General features: G+C 42.0%; 1 protein-coding gene across 2 annotated transcripts in view; it reads right to left on the reverse strand.

Moving 5' to 3' along the window:
• Positions 1–14,632, reverse strand: part of LOC132407574 (phosphatidylinositol phosphatase PTPRQ-like) — an 87,137-nt gene that overhangs the window by 22,059 nt on the left and 50,446 nt on the right. For both annotated transcript variants that reach the window (XM_059994297.1, XM_059994298.1), the window contains exon 4: positions 4,898–4,992. In XM_059994297.1, the coding sequence (XP_059850280.1) occupies positions 4,898–4,992 (95 nt within the window). The remainder of the gene's footprint in view (positions 1–4,897; positions 4,993–14,632) is intronic.

A 14,632-nucleotide genomic window follows, 5' to 3' on the forward strand; every position in this document is an offset into this window, starting at 1 on the left:
AAAATCAGCCAGGCTTGCTTAAAGAAGTCTCTGCCCATTTATTATCAACATATCACCCGCACCACCAGGGGTTCCAATACACTCAACCACTCTTATACTATGATATGGAATGCCTACTGTTCCATCCTTAGACTGCATTTTAGGAAATCTGATCATCTGGCTGTCTCTCCTAACTGCATACAGGCAGAAGCTAAAGAGCAAGGGTCCAGAGGTAAGGACAACAAACAGGTGTTCATAGGAGGCAGAGAAGCAGCTATGAGACTGATTACTTCGAATCAGTGGGCTGGGCCATGTTGAAGTACAGGCAGTCCCTGAGTTACAAACGAGTTCCATTCCCGAGTCCGTCCTTAAGTCGGATTTGTACATAAATCGGAACAAGTACATCCGGTATTATTTAGCGTCAGTTAGTCAAACGTTTGTTTTAGTATATAGTATATATTTTACTTTTCTATGCATATAAAACACTTAAGAAACGTATGTATTCCAATAATTAAACCACTGTGTTGCTTAGTAATAATTGTAGCTTTCATTGGGGCAGGGCCTTTCACATACTCCATTATTCTCACTTTATCCGTTATCCTTTAAAATTGTTCCCATCGTTGACCGACTGTAGCCCAATGCTTTTCCAATTACCGATGATGTTTCACCTCTTTCCAAACACTTTATTATTTCCACTTTATTTTCAATCATGATCGCTTCCCGTCAACGGAACAGAAACACTGTGGGCAGCGGGTCTCGAGCTCTGCCGGGTCCTAAGGACCATCACACTGAATTCCCCAGGTCCTAAAGTCCACTGCACTGAGACAGGTTAAATGGGACAAGTGGGGGCTGTGCTGGGTTTGGGTATCTGATCCTCCACAATATTCCATGTGGGAATTTAAACTGGAGGTGGCAGTGTTTTTTTTTTAAAACGAGGTTGAGTTGCAAGCTCGACATCAACCCAGCGCTGCTCAGGAGCGGTCTGTCACTGGATCGAACTTGGGAACATCCGTTCTCGAGCCCAGCGCTGATCTCACAGCGCCACCAGCCAACCGGAAAAGGGGGGGGTGCGGGGTCAGGGTGAATCTTGCTAAGAAAAATTTAAGCCAAATACAAAGTTACACACTGAACGCAGTGTCAACGGCAACGACTTAAAATGGTGACGACGTCGCAATCCAACTTAAAATAGTGGACGGCATTGCAATTCGACTTAAAATGGCGGACGGCGTTCTCATTCCTCGGTTCGTAAGTACGAGTTGTTCGTAACTTGGACATTCTTAACTCAGGGACTGCCTGTACTCATCGGAGGATCTGAATGAATACGCCACAACTGTCATGGATTTTATAAAGTCAGTCGTGGAGGAGTGTGTCACCAAAAAAATCATTCAGAGTCTACCCCAACTAGAAGGCTGGGATAGACCAAGAGATCCACAATTTGCCAAGGGCCAGATCATTGGCATTCAAGTCTGGTGATCAAGTAAAACACAAAAGGTCCAGATACGACCTCCCGAAAGCCATCTCACGTGCAAAGAGGCAATGCCAGACCAGACTGGAATCACAGAAGGATGCTCAACAGCTGTGGCAGGGCCTGAATGCTACAAAGGGAAACCAAATAACATGTGTCAAAAACAAGGTTTCGTTCCCAGGTGAGCTCAATGCCTTTTATGCTTGCTCTGACCGTAAAAACATAGAAATACATTCACCAACTCCCATCGCCCCAGTGATGCTGTGATTTCCGTCTCTGAGGCCAAAGCAGGAGCCTTGTTCAGGAGGGTGAACCCACGGAAAGCATTTGGCCCAGACAGGATACCTGGCTGAATACTGAAGACCTGCGCTATTCAACTGTCTGGTATATTCGCTGATACCTTTAACCTCTCGCATCAGCAGTCTGAAATACTAACCTGCTTCAAACAGGCTTCAATCATACCAGTGCCCAAGAAGAATGTGGTAACCTGCCTTAATGACTATCATTCAGTAGTGTTTGATGAAATGCTTTGCGAGGTTGGTGATGAAGCAAATGAACTCCTGCCTGAGCAGTGACTTGGATCCACTCTAATTTGCCTACATTCACAAGTGAAGAGCGGATGTGATTTCATTGGCTCTTCACTCAACCCTGGTACACTTGGACAGTCAAAATGCAAACACCAGGATTCATTCATTGACTGTAGCTCTGCATTCAATACTATCATCCCCTCAAAACTAATCAATAAGCTCCAGGACTTAGGCCTCGATACCGCCTTGTGCAATTGGATCCTCGATTTCCTCACTTGTAGACCCCAATAACACCTCCTTCACAATCACCATAAGGCTGTGTCGTTAGCCCCTGCTCTCCTCACTTCATACTTTTGACCGTGATGCTAAGCAGAGCTCCAATGCCGTACTTAAGTTTGTTGATGACACCAGTTATTTGCCAAATCAAACCTGGTGACATATCAACATGTAGAAGGGAGACTGAAAATCTGTTTGTGTGGTGCCACCACAACAACTGTCATTCAAAGTCAGCAAGTCCAAAGAGCTGATTATTGACTACAGGAGGAGGAAATCGGATGTCCAACAGCCTGTCTTCATCAGGGAATCAGAGGTGGAGAGGGTCAGCAGCTTTAAATTCCTCAGCCTTATCACTTAAGGGTCTGTCCTGCGACCAGCATGAAGGAAACATAGCTGCAACTTCACTTCCTTAGAAGTTTGCCCAGATTTGACATATCATCAAAAACTCTGCCAAACTTCTATGGATACACAGTGGACAGTATACTTACTGGTGGCATCATGACTTGGTATGTGAACACCAATGCCTTTGAATGAAAAATCCTACCAAAATAGTGGATACAGCCCAGTCCATCACAGATAAAGCCCTTCCTACCATTGAGCACATCTACAGAGTGCTATCGCAGGAAAGCAGCATCCATTATCAAGGCCAGGCCATGGTCTCTTCTCCCTGCTGAGGACGGAAGTATAGTAGACTCAGAATCCACAGCACCAAGCTCAGGAACAGTTATTACCCCTCTTTGCTCCCTGACAGTGCCTATACAGGCTTTTAGGGTGATTAAGAAGGCATATGGCATGTTTGTTTTTATTAGTCGAGGCTTTGAGATCAAAAGTCAGCATTTTGTGTTTCAGCTTTATAAAACCCCAATTAGTTGAATCTGGAGTATTGTATACAATTCCGGTTGCCCAATTATAGGAAGAATGTTCAGGCTTCGGAGAGGGTGCAGAAGAGGTTTACCAACATATTGCATGGAGTAGAGGAGATGTGCTATTACAATAGGTTGAACACATTTTGGTTGCTTTCACTGAAGCGGTGGAAGCTAAATATTATAAGGATATAGGATTATGAGAGTCATAGATAGAGTGGACAGACAAAGTATTTTTCTGAGGGTTGAAATGTCTAATACCCCAGAGGGCATGCATTTCATTTGAGAGGAGATAATTTCAAAGGACGTGTGAGGAGCAAGATTTTTTACATGGACAGTAATGGGTGCCTGCAATGTACAGCCTGGGGAAGTGGTAGAGGCAGAAACATTAGACATTTAACAGATATTTAGATAGGCACATGAATGTGAGGAAAATGGAAAGATATGGACATTGTGTAGGCAGAATGGATTAGTTAATTTAATTGGTTTCGCGCAACATTGTGAGCTGAAAGGCCTAGTCCTGTGCTTTGCTGTTCTATGTTCATTTAAAGTCCTTGGTACTGTGACAGCAGGCAAAGTGCTCAGGCCAATATCAAAGTTGTTGAGCCCTTCGTCTTGACGTCAACAGCTTGCAGAGCACCTCGCTGCTTTGGGAAAAGGGTGGCGTATGCTAGCATTGGTAGGGCTGAGGAAAGCTGGGTTCACAGATGGTTAGTGTGTCTATGGAATTAGACGAGACAGTGACACTCTCAGGTTCTCCTACAAGGGGGAAAGGCCAAGAAGTTGTTCAGCTAGTCTAGAAATTCTGACAAAACATGGACTTCAATACCTGAAGAAAAACACTGAACCCAGCCTTCCTTCATTTTCATGGTATTAAATGAATTTTAAAATGACACAAACAACTTCTGGCATAACACGTCATTGCTTAGACCTGTTTACAATTGACCCACTTACTCACAATTCCACACACAATAAAGAGGGGAAGCAAACTTTCTCAGAGTGCCTAACATGAGAAAGTCTACAGATGTTGTAAATCCAAAGCAAAACATACAAAATGCTGGAGGAACTCAGCAGGTCAGGCAGCATCTATGGAAATGAATAAGTAGTCCACGTTTCGAGCCGTGATACTTCTTCAGCACTCTTCTCAAATTGCTGCTGGTTAAGCAACCCCCAGCCACTAATATCTTTGTTAGGTTTAGATACTTCACTTGTAGATAGCAGTTTTTGTCCAACTCCAAACTAATAATTCATATGTGTTATTAAAGATGAGCTTGCATTCACTGAGAACAGTATGCACTTAAACAGAGCCACCTCCAGGTTCTTTATTAACCTCAAATGGAGTACATTTCCACTTTCAACTTGGACCATTTGCTCTTCTTCCTTGCCAAGACGGGAAAGGTGTGGTGAACTGACTATTCAAGGAGCAGAACTCTGCACCAGTGACTGGGTCCACGAACTTGGAATAAAGACAGGAAACAGGTCCAAATGACCTGAGAGGGTCTGGCTAGGGCTGCTGGCAGATTCTTCACTACCGTATCAATATTTCAAATGAAGACATGTATCTCAAACAAAAGCAAAGTTCTTTGTCTTTTCCCATTATCCTATTTCCCATTTAATCTTTCCCTCTAGGTTATAACAGAGGTTTTTCTATCCGAATAAACCCTCTTCCCTCTCTCTATATTTCCTCTGAAAAAGCCTTCAGCCAGGAACATCTACTCTGTTTGCCAGTGCTTTCTGAAGCTACTTCATTTGGTATCATTGTGAGATGTAGCCACAGACTGACTCACCATAGCTGGAGCCTCTTCCAAGTCGAGTATCTGTTTGCAACCAACGTCAAAATTGCAGAGGCGCCCGAGAGCAAAAGCTGCGCTCATTCCACAGCCTGCGATAGAAAACAGAGGAGTTATAACCAACAGGGTGAACCAGAAATCACAACCTAGAAACTGCAGTGTGCTGTTGCAGGAGCACCATATGTTCATTACATGGGCACCCATGAACAGGGGTGATACAGCAGCACAATCTTTAATATCGTGTTTCACAGCTCCAAGGACATGGGGTCAACCCTGATGTCTGACACTGACAATGTAGAGTTTTATACATGACCATGTGCATTTTCCCAGGATGCTCTGGTTTCTCAAAGATACAGTGGTGGATTAATTAGCTATTGTAACTTACCTCGGTCTAGGTTAATAGCAATAAAAATCAAAGGAGAGTTGATAGACACATGCAGGTGAGAATAAGATTCAGCAGAGCTGGAAAATCAGAGAGAGAAAGAGAGGGGATAGGATTGGCAAGTTTTCTCTCCAGGAAATCACCATGGACTCAATGGGTCAAATGGCCTCTCTCTGGGTCACTATAGCTGGAAAGTTCCTGGTATTGGCCTTCTGCTCAGAGGCTCAGGGGCCAATGGAACTGATACAATATTTTCATTATTCATTCCACTCTCTGGGCTGTCTGGGACTGGGGCAAGACTGGGAGGTTTGGGGGTGTGGTGGAGTGAAGGGAAAGGTCTAGAGGTCCAAGTTCTGAATAGGGCTTAATGTAAGGTGTTTGCCCACTGAAGTTCTGGCCACAGCCTAGCCTTCATTGTAGGTGACTCATTTCTCAGAGAAAGATGGCCTGCCTGATGGATAGGATATCCATTAATGGATCAGGACTTCTGGGGTGATATTCTTCCTTTCAGCCATTAAGGGTGCTTGAGAGAGCAGGGGATTCACCTATAAAGGACTGAAAGGAGGTCGAAACTGTGGATTGAGGCTGGAAACAGATCAGTGCCTTGGGTAGTGGTGGGGACAGATGGTGTAGATATCAGGAGGTCAGGATTCAGGGCCCACAGTTAGTTAGAAACCTGGGTCAAGAATTGGGAGAACAGAAGCTTTTAAAATCAAAGCTCCATCTCATTAGCTCAGTGCATTCGAATTTATTGATTTTTTTTTAAATCTCTAACTTCTCAATATCCTTGATGTTTTAGGCAATATCTCTTTGGTTTATATGCACATGTCGACTCCTTGCCCTTTAATAGGCACACATGTTCTACAAATTGGCAATCAATTGCTAAGTCATTTGAACTCTGCATGCACCCTGTAGGATCCCATCCACCATGACAGATAATCTATTGACACATCCACCCCTCACTACCTCTCAGTCCAATCATGGCATCTCAGCCGAACGTACAGACACGCTGAACGCACTGTTTCTTACACTGACTGATCTGAAGGCAAAAAATTTTTGTGATTACACAATGTATTGTACAGTTGTAAAAGGACAAAATAAATATCTGTATTTAAAATGTTACAACTAAGGGATAAAGTATTCAAAAGTAACTTATTATTCCTTAATGTTCTGTTGAACATTAATACCTATAAGCTAAATGGTCCCTCTGGCTCCGAATTTCTCCTGAACATGATTGATTTTGAAATGATCAAATGATTACAAATTTGCTTCACTTTAAGGAAAAGAGGATCTGGTGAGCAGCATATACTGTAATCACGTTCTACTGACTTGGAGAACAACGGCTTTTATGTTTACCAGCCAAGTGCCAGATAGACAATCAACCCATTTCCCTTTTTCTTAGTCTCCTGCTCACCTGTGATGGAGACTGCTCAATAAACACACTCCTTACACGTGCACTTTTACACACATCCACACACAAGTTGCCTTGTCAGTCTGCTGTTATCGTGCACAATTCGAAGTCTTCCCCCTGGTACATACGTATAATGGGTCCTAAACCAAGCTAACGTGCATGAGGAGGCTTTGTGGTGTTTTTCCCACCATACACACTGGAATACTCAAATTTCTTTAAAAATGAGGATGTATAAATGTATATATTGTTTCTAAACTATATTTAAGGTAGATATTTCTGTTTATTTTGGAATATGATTGTAACTACATTGTGGAGTGCATCATATTCTGATTCACGTGCAGTCTTTCGTTAACTTTGTGGGTAATTAAAAATGCTATGTCCTGGTGCCTAAAAAAATAGGGCTGTCAGTGGTAGAAGAGAGAGATTGAGCTGCCAGGAGTTTAATGCTAGACAAAAATAGTATGGAGCTATTTATTGTGTTTTCTGTTAGACATCCTTTTGTAAATATTGGCAGTCTTCTTTTCACTAATTTTTATAAGTTTGATTTTTTTATGCACCGAATAAACACCCTTACATGAAAGTGCTAAGCGACTCCAGCCATCTTTTCTCTGGTTGTAACCCACATATCATAACATCAGCAGATTGTATGCAGCAGTGTGGCAGGGCTTGAATGCCATCACCTCTTAAATCCAGCCACATGGGTGACAAAAGGGCCTCGCTACTAGATGAGCTCAATGCCTTCTATGTTTGCTTTAACCGTCACGAACACCCACAGCCCCCGATAACCCTGTGACTTTAGTCTCCGACGCCAACATGAGAGCCATCCTCAGGAGGGTGAACCTGTGGAAAGCATCCAGCCCAGACAGGGTACCTGGCTAAAGCACTAAAGACCTGTGATGATTAACTGGCTAGCGTTCGCTGAGGTCTTTAACCTCTCGTATTGCAGCTTGAGGTACCCACCTGCGTCAAGCAGAGTTCAACTTCACCAGCACCTAAGAGAACGTGGTAACCTGTCTCAATGACTATTATTCAGTAGCACTCACATCCACCATGAAGAAGTGTTTTGAGAGGTTAGTGATGAAATTTATCAAGTCCTGCCTGAAAATTGACTGGATCTGCTCCAATTTACCTACCAGAACATCAGGATGATCTTTATTGATTACTGCTCAACATCCAATGCCATCATCCCCTCAAAATTAATCAATGACATTCATGACCTTGGCCTCAATACCTCCTAGTGCATTTGGACCTTGATTTCCTCACTTGGAGCAGGGAGAATTAGGGTCATTGACAGCAGGGTTATGGACAGTTTGTAGACCCCTGTCAGTTTTGACCACATCTCCCTCCATAATGTCCATCAGCACAAGCCTACCAGAAGTCTGTGTGCTTAGGCCCTTGCTCTACTCACCTTTAAGGAATGACTGTGTGGCTAAGCACAGCCCAATGCTATATTTAATTTTGCGGATGATACCACTGTTGTTGGCCAATTCAAAAGGTGCTGATGAATCAGCATATGGGAGAGGGATTGAAAATCTGGCTGAGTGGTGCCATAACAACAACTTCTTAATGTCAGCAAGATCGAAGAGCTGATTATTGGCTTCAGGAGGAGGAAACATGAGGTCCATGAGCCAATTCTCATCCAGGGATCAGGGTGGACAGGATCAGCAACTTCAAATTCCTTGGTGTTATCATTTCAGAGGACCTCTACTACATCCAGCATGTAAGTGCAGTTACAGAGAAGGAACGACAGCATCTCTACCTCCTCGGGAACTTTCAAAGATTCAGCATGATATCTAAAACTTTAAAAAATTTCTGTAGGTGTGTAGTGGAAAGTATATTGACTGGCTACATCACAGCCTGTTATGGAAACACCAATTTCCTTGAATGGAAAATCCTACAAAAAGTAGTTGATATGGGCCAGTCCATCATGGCTAAACTCTTCCCACCATTGAGCACATCTACATTAAGTGTTGTCACAAGAAAGCAGCATCTATCATCAGGGTCCCCCACTACCCAGGTCATGCTCTCTTCTCAATGTTGCCACCAGAACAAAGGTATAGGAGTCTCCCAACTCATACCACCAAATTCAGGAACCATCAGTCTCTTGAACCAGGGCGGAATAACCTCTTAACTTCACTTGCCCCATCACTGAACTGTTCCCACAACCTACAGTATAGACTCACTTTCACAGATACTTCATCTCCTATCTCATTTATTGTTTATTATTACTATTTCTTATTTTTTATTGGCACAGTTTGTTTTTTGTACACCAGCTGTCTTCCCTATTAGGTGGGTCTTTCATTGATTCTATTTTGGTTATTAAATTTATTGAGTATGCTTGCAAGGAAATGAATCTCAGGGTTGTACATAGCAATATATGTACTTTGATAATAAACTTAATTTGTACTTTGAAGTTGTTTTTTATTTTATAAAAAAGTGACAATACAGTGGTCATTAAGAATGCACTAGCTATTGAAAAAATGGGAACACAATTTCATGCCTGCTAAATTTCATGTTATGTACCTTCTGTGATATAGCACACAAACTGCTTCAGAGCCTCTCTAAAGGAAGATTTATGAATGTTATGCTCCATTTCACGGTACAGAAGATGAGAGGAGGCCTGGGGTAAAGCAGCACGATCACACTGAATGGCAGAACAAGCCTGAAAGGCCTGGTGACTCAATCCTGCTCCCATTTCCTTATGACAGCAAATTTGTGTCAGAGTAATCAGTCTGTTGTATTCCTTTAGACTCCACTCACCAACCCCAACAATATATCAAGAGAAAAAGGTATCATTTTAACTAAAGTGCCATGTGCTTGCATGGTCCAGAAAGGTAGTGCCACAGTATTGCGACTTTCTCTCTGGAACTTGGATTGGTTACTAAATGAACAGACATTTCATAGAATTTCTTTACATTTAGAGATGGTGACCTTTATTACACAGGAAGAGACTGCAAAGGTAGACACAAGAAACTGTAGATGCACTCTTGTGGGGTAGGGTGCAGAATTCAGATGGTGTTGGGGCATTTTCAACTAGTTTTAGTCAAATAAAGCTATGATTACATGACTTGGCCCACTCAAAGGTGATCAAATACTTCTTGGAACTTCAGAGAGACCTTGAATGCAGGCTGCCCCATTTAACAAAGAGGTTCTGTTTTTACAGACATCTACAAGTTAATTTTGTCCACAAGTCAAAAATTACACAAACGTACTCAATGTAATAATTGCATTTTGACAATACTGTAATGAATGGCATCAAAATCACATGAGACTTATAAGAACAAACAACTACTAAAAGTGGAGAGAGGAAATTGGTTCTGCTATTTATAGGAATAAATGTATGTACATACATCCGACTTTAAAATTAGAAGCACAATTACTTGTAGGCATTTCCATGAGTCAGTCTTACTTAAGCTAGTAGAGAAATAAGATGTGGTTCAACTAGTTACTTTGCTACAAATAACTTTTTATTAGCACAACAAATTATCTGACCTTCTTTTGAAATTGTCTCCTTTGGTCTTTAATTTCTCAGCAAGGGTTCTAGTTGGGTTACCAACTCTGATGCACAAGGTGAAACCAGGCAGAATGTGCCCCACAAGGTGACGCTCCATCATTTAGATCACTGCACCTCCCATGTAGCTTCACCTAGTGGAAGCTTGGCTTTAAATTTAGTTCTTGTATGCATGGGCATTCCTCAGTGACAGAGAAGGAGCATAGTCTGTGAACTGTGAATAAAGTTTAAAATGTAACAGTATAACAGAATCAAGTTTATAAAGTATAACTTTGTAATGAAGGCTGGTTCTTGGAGGCAGATTATTAGTTACATAGATCAGATTAGAAAGATATTGGAGAAAATAGATGAAAAGGGATCCGAGAAGGGAGAGAAATCAAGTTTTAAAACTTCAATGGCAAAGCAGACCGAGAAAGAGAGAAGAAATCACAGTGTTGGAAGGCGGCCACTCCAGCTGGGCAGGGAGTGAACATAAATAAACTGGGCCCTTCCAGTGGGTGGGCCAGCGATCAGAAGGACAGTCCAGGAGGGGGTGCCACCAGGGCAAGGTCTTTGCAGCTATTTGAATAGAGACCAGCCCCAAACACACCTGCAGATCAATCACAAAGACCGACTGTCAAGATCATTCCGATGTGTCATTTCATGGAATGTGAACTGTTGGCTGTGAACTTGAACCAACTTTACCTTGCTGTGACTGCTGATTGCTGACTGCCACTACCGGTGGTTTTAGCTATCAGAGACTGAAGGGGCAAAGAAGATGTCATCAAATTTTTAGAACATTCTGTTGCCATGTCTGCACAGTCTTGTAGATGACCAATTAGGGGTGTTAAGTAGTGTAGATGTAGGTACACGCAGGTTAGTAATTGGGGAAGGGAATTTTTGCTGCCCTGCTTAATCAGATCCTTCTTAAAGTCTGGCCTTCCTGGGACAGATTTCTGTCCTGGGACCAAAAGGAGGGTATGTTAAGAAGTATTCTGCAGTTATGTGAATATAGCATACATCGGTTCAAACAAGAATCTCATTGTAAATGTAAATAAGTTCAAGAAGCTTGTAATTACCCTTCCGTTACTTTGTAAATTGCTGAAATGTCTATCTGAGCTAGTCCTATTAGCTTACAATTGGCCCATATCAAATTGATTTCCAAAACCTTCACCCTCTATGTTCCCCTTTACATCTTCCCCCCTTCATATTAAATCAATGCTCCAGAGTTTTAGATTCCACTAGCTTTGAAAAAAGACTTTGACTATATCTATTCCATTATCTATAGTTAAGACTACTACCTTATCTATGTCCCTCATTATTTTATAAAGCTCTATAAGGTCACACCTCTGCCTCCTACATTCCAGAAGAGAAAAAAAAGAGTCCCAATCTTTTCAGCATTTCCTTATAATTCAAGCCCTCCAGTTCAAGTAAGGTCCTTGGGACTCCTTCCGGCACTCGTTCCAGCTAGAGGACGTTCTTCCTACGGCTGGGCAACTAGAAAAGTGCGTTCTCATCAATGACTTGTACAGTTGTAACGTGACACCCTAGCTCCTATACTCACGTGGAGTCCAGAAAACTGCAATGTTCTCAAATGGATAATGAGATGCTGCTTCTCAACCTCAGGTTTGGCCTTTTCTTCCAGCCATGCAGGAAGTGGCAAGCAAAGTGACTTCACAGCGTTGTCTCATCTACACCAGTGAAACCAAATAAATAATTGTGTGATCTACAAAGCACAGGTAGTCAGCCCACAGGGGCAACCTGGAACTTCCTGTTGCCTACCGTTTTAATACTATAAACAGATTCCCATCCTAACCAATCTGTCTGTGGCCTCCTGCATTGTTATGCTTTGTAATCACACCAGCTGGGTTCAGCTACTCTGTGGCACAGCTTTACGTCTTCTCCTGTATAATTTAACCCTTCTAATGATTTGACCTTTAACAGTTGTGCCCCCACTCTGTGTTCCTTTGCATTGTAAGATTGACCCTACTAAGGTGCATTGGATCTGGAGTTGGCTTTTCAGCTCCTGAAACCTTTTGCTAGTCAGTCTGATAAGCCTCATCTCATTTACCCACCCGTTTCATGATCTCTCCAACTTTCTCTGACAGAAGTTTATCAATTCCGCTGACTATAAGGCAATTCATGTCCAGCAGAGACACAGGAACGCCCATCTCCATGAATGTAGTAATGTTATTCCATATCTGACTACTGGAAACTCAGAATGTGTCAGCCCGAGACAATTATACCATGCTTTTCACCATGCTGTCCCTCTTAATTAAGATCACTAACTCTGCATGCAATAAGTAAGATGAAGAAAGGAAAGGCAACAGCTCCTGATGAATTAGTAACAGAACAAATTATTGCCCTTGAAGATTATGGAATTGAAAAACTTACTGATTTAATCACTGACATTTATGAGACTGGAATAATACCAGACGAGAGGACAAAAAAAAAATCAGTATTTATCACTCTTCCTAAGAAACCTGGAGCAATAGATTGTTAATTACATAGGACCATGTTTAATGAGTCATATCACTACGATACTTCTAAGAATTTTGATGACAAGAGCTAAGAGTAAGATACAAGCAGAAATAGGTAAAGAACAATGTGGTTTTGTGAAAGACAAAGGTACAAGAAACGCGTTATTGATGTTAAGGATACTATCAGAATGAGCTATTCAAGTGCAAGAAGATTTTGTTTGTTTTATCGACTACACAAAAGCATTTGATAAAGTGAAGCACAATAAGTTATTCGAAATATTACAGGGAACTCTAGATCTAGATTCGAAAGACCTCCGACTAACCAGAAATCTGTACTGGGAACAAACTGCTTCTGTAAGAATAGATGGAGAAGTGAGTCAGTTTACGAAAATCAAGAGAGGCGTTAGACAAAGGTGAATTTCCTCCCCTGATTTGTTTAATGTGTACAGTGAAACAATATTACAAAAACTAAGAGGCATTTTGGGAACCAAAGTTGGTGGTAAAAACATAAATAATTTCAGATATGTGGATGACACTGTGTTAATTGCAAGTACAGAAGAAGAACTACAAAACTTAATTGATATAGTTGCTGAAGAAAGTGCAAAAATGAGTCTATCAATTGCAAAATGACAGAATGTATGGTGATATCCAAAAAGGAGAATCCTACCTGCAGGCTGAGAATAAACAGGGAAGACATAAAACAAGTACAGAACTTTTGTTACTTAGGAAGCTGGGTGATATCAGATGGCAGGTGCGACATGGACATCAAAAAATACGGATGGCAAAAGACACCTTTACAACAATGAAGAGTACACTGACCAACACTATACTAGGCATGACAACCTGCCTCAGAGCACTGAAATGTTACATTTATCCAGTTACGTTATATGGCTCAGAATGTTGGACAGTATCTAGTAACGTGAGGAAACGAATTGAAGCAGCAGAGATGTGGCTTTTGAGGAGGATGCAACGAATATCATGGACAAAACGAATATCTAACGAGGATGTCATGAACAGAGCAAACACAAAAAGAGAAATAATGTATGAGATCATGGAAAGGCAACGTAACTTCATTGGACATGTGATTAGGAAAGAGGAGTTAGAATGCATGGTAATTATGGGAAAGATTGAAGGGAAGAAAGCAAGAAGAAGGCAAAGACAAATGATGATGGAGACAGTAGCCAGAGAAATGGAAATGAATACCAATGAATTGATCCACTTGACCCGAAGCGGGAGTGCGTGGGCCATGGCAGTCAAAGCTCAGACTGGACCTGGCACCTGATGATGATGATGAACTCTGCATGCAGAAAGTGTGAAGTGGCAATCTGCTCTTATACAGCAGGCAGCCTTTGTTCCTGCATCGTTTCAGTAGACACAAAATACACCTTTTATTAACTCGACCACATCTCTGGCAATTGCAGTGAGAGGGTAAGCAAACTTCGTCATATTACAACAAGCTGCACAATCTCAAGTTAGGCAACCATCTGGGCCAGAGCAATAACCTGGAGTTTTCTTCTAATGTTCAATGATAATGCATCCACAAATAAAACTGGCTGCCTGTTCAAATCATGAAACAACTTGAGAAAGCACTGGAGATGCTTTAAGACTTCTGTTAAAATGGTGACGTAGTGGCCTCTCTGGGTCCAACATATGCTTTTTTTTGTGATCACAAGGCCCTGTGGACAATGGTAATATAAAATACTTTGTCCAGATCATTAGGTCAATGGTGAGACCAATGGCAGAGGAGCTGCGTGACCTCAAGTTGTTGCACAGATCAGCCCTCATGCCCTCTGGCATCCACCCAGAAGAGAAGGTGCCAAGACAGTATGGGAGAGAACAGTAGTATGGCAGGCATGCTGGAATCATGCTGGGTTGGGTCTGGCCCCTGCAGACCGGCTCTCCCATCGATGCTGCTCTCTAGTGTTTGCTCCCTGGAAGACAAGCTGGATTGACTTCATCTGTGGCTTAC

Source organism: Hypanus sabinus, chromosome 18 (assembly GCF_030144855.1).
Source record: "Hypanus sabinus isolate sHypSab1 chromosome 18, sHypSab1.hap1, whole genome shotgun sequence".
Classification (NCBI taxonomy): Eukaryota; Metazoa; Chordata; class Chondrichthyes; order Myliobatiformes; family Dasyatidae; genus Hypanus; species Hypanus sabinus.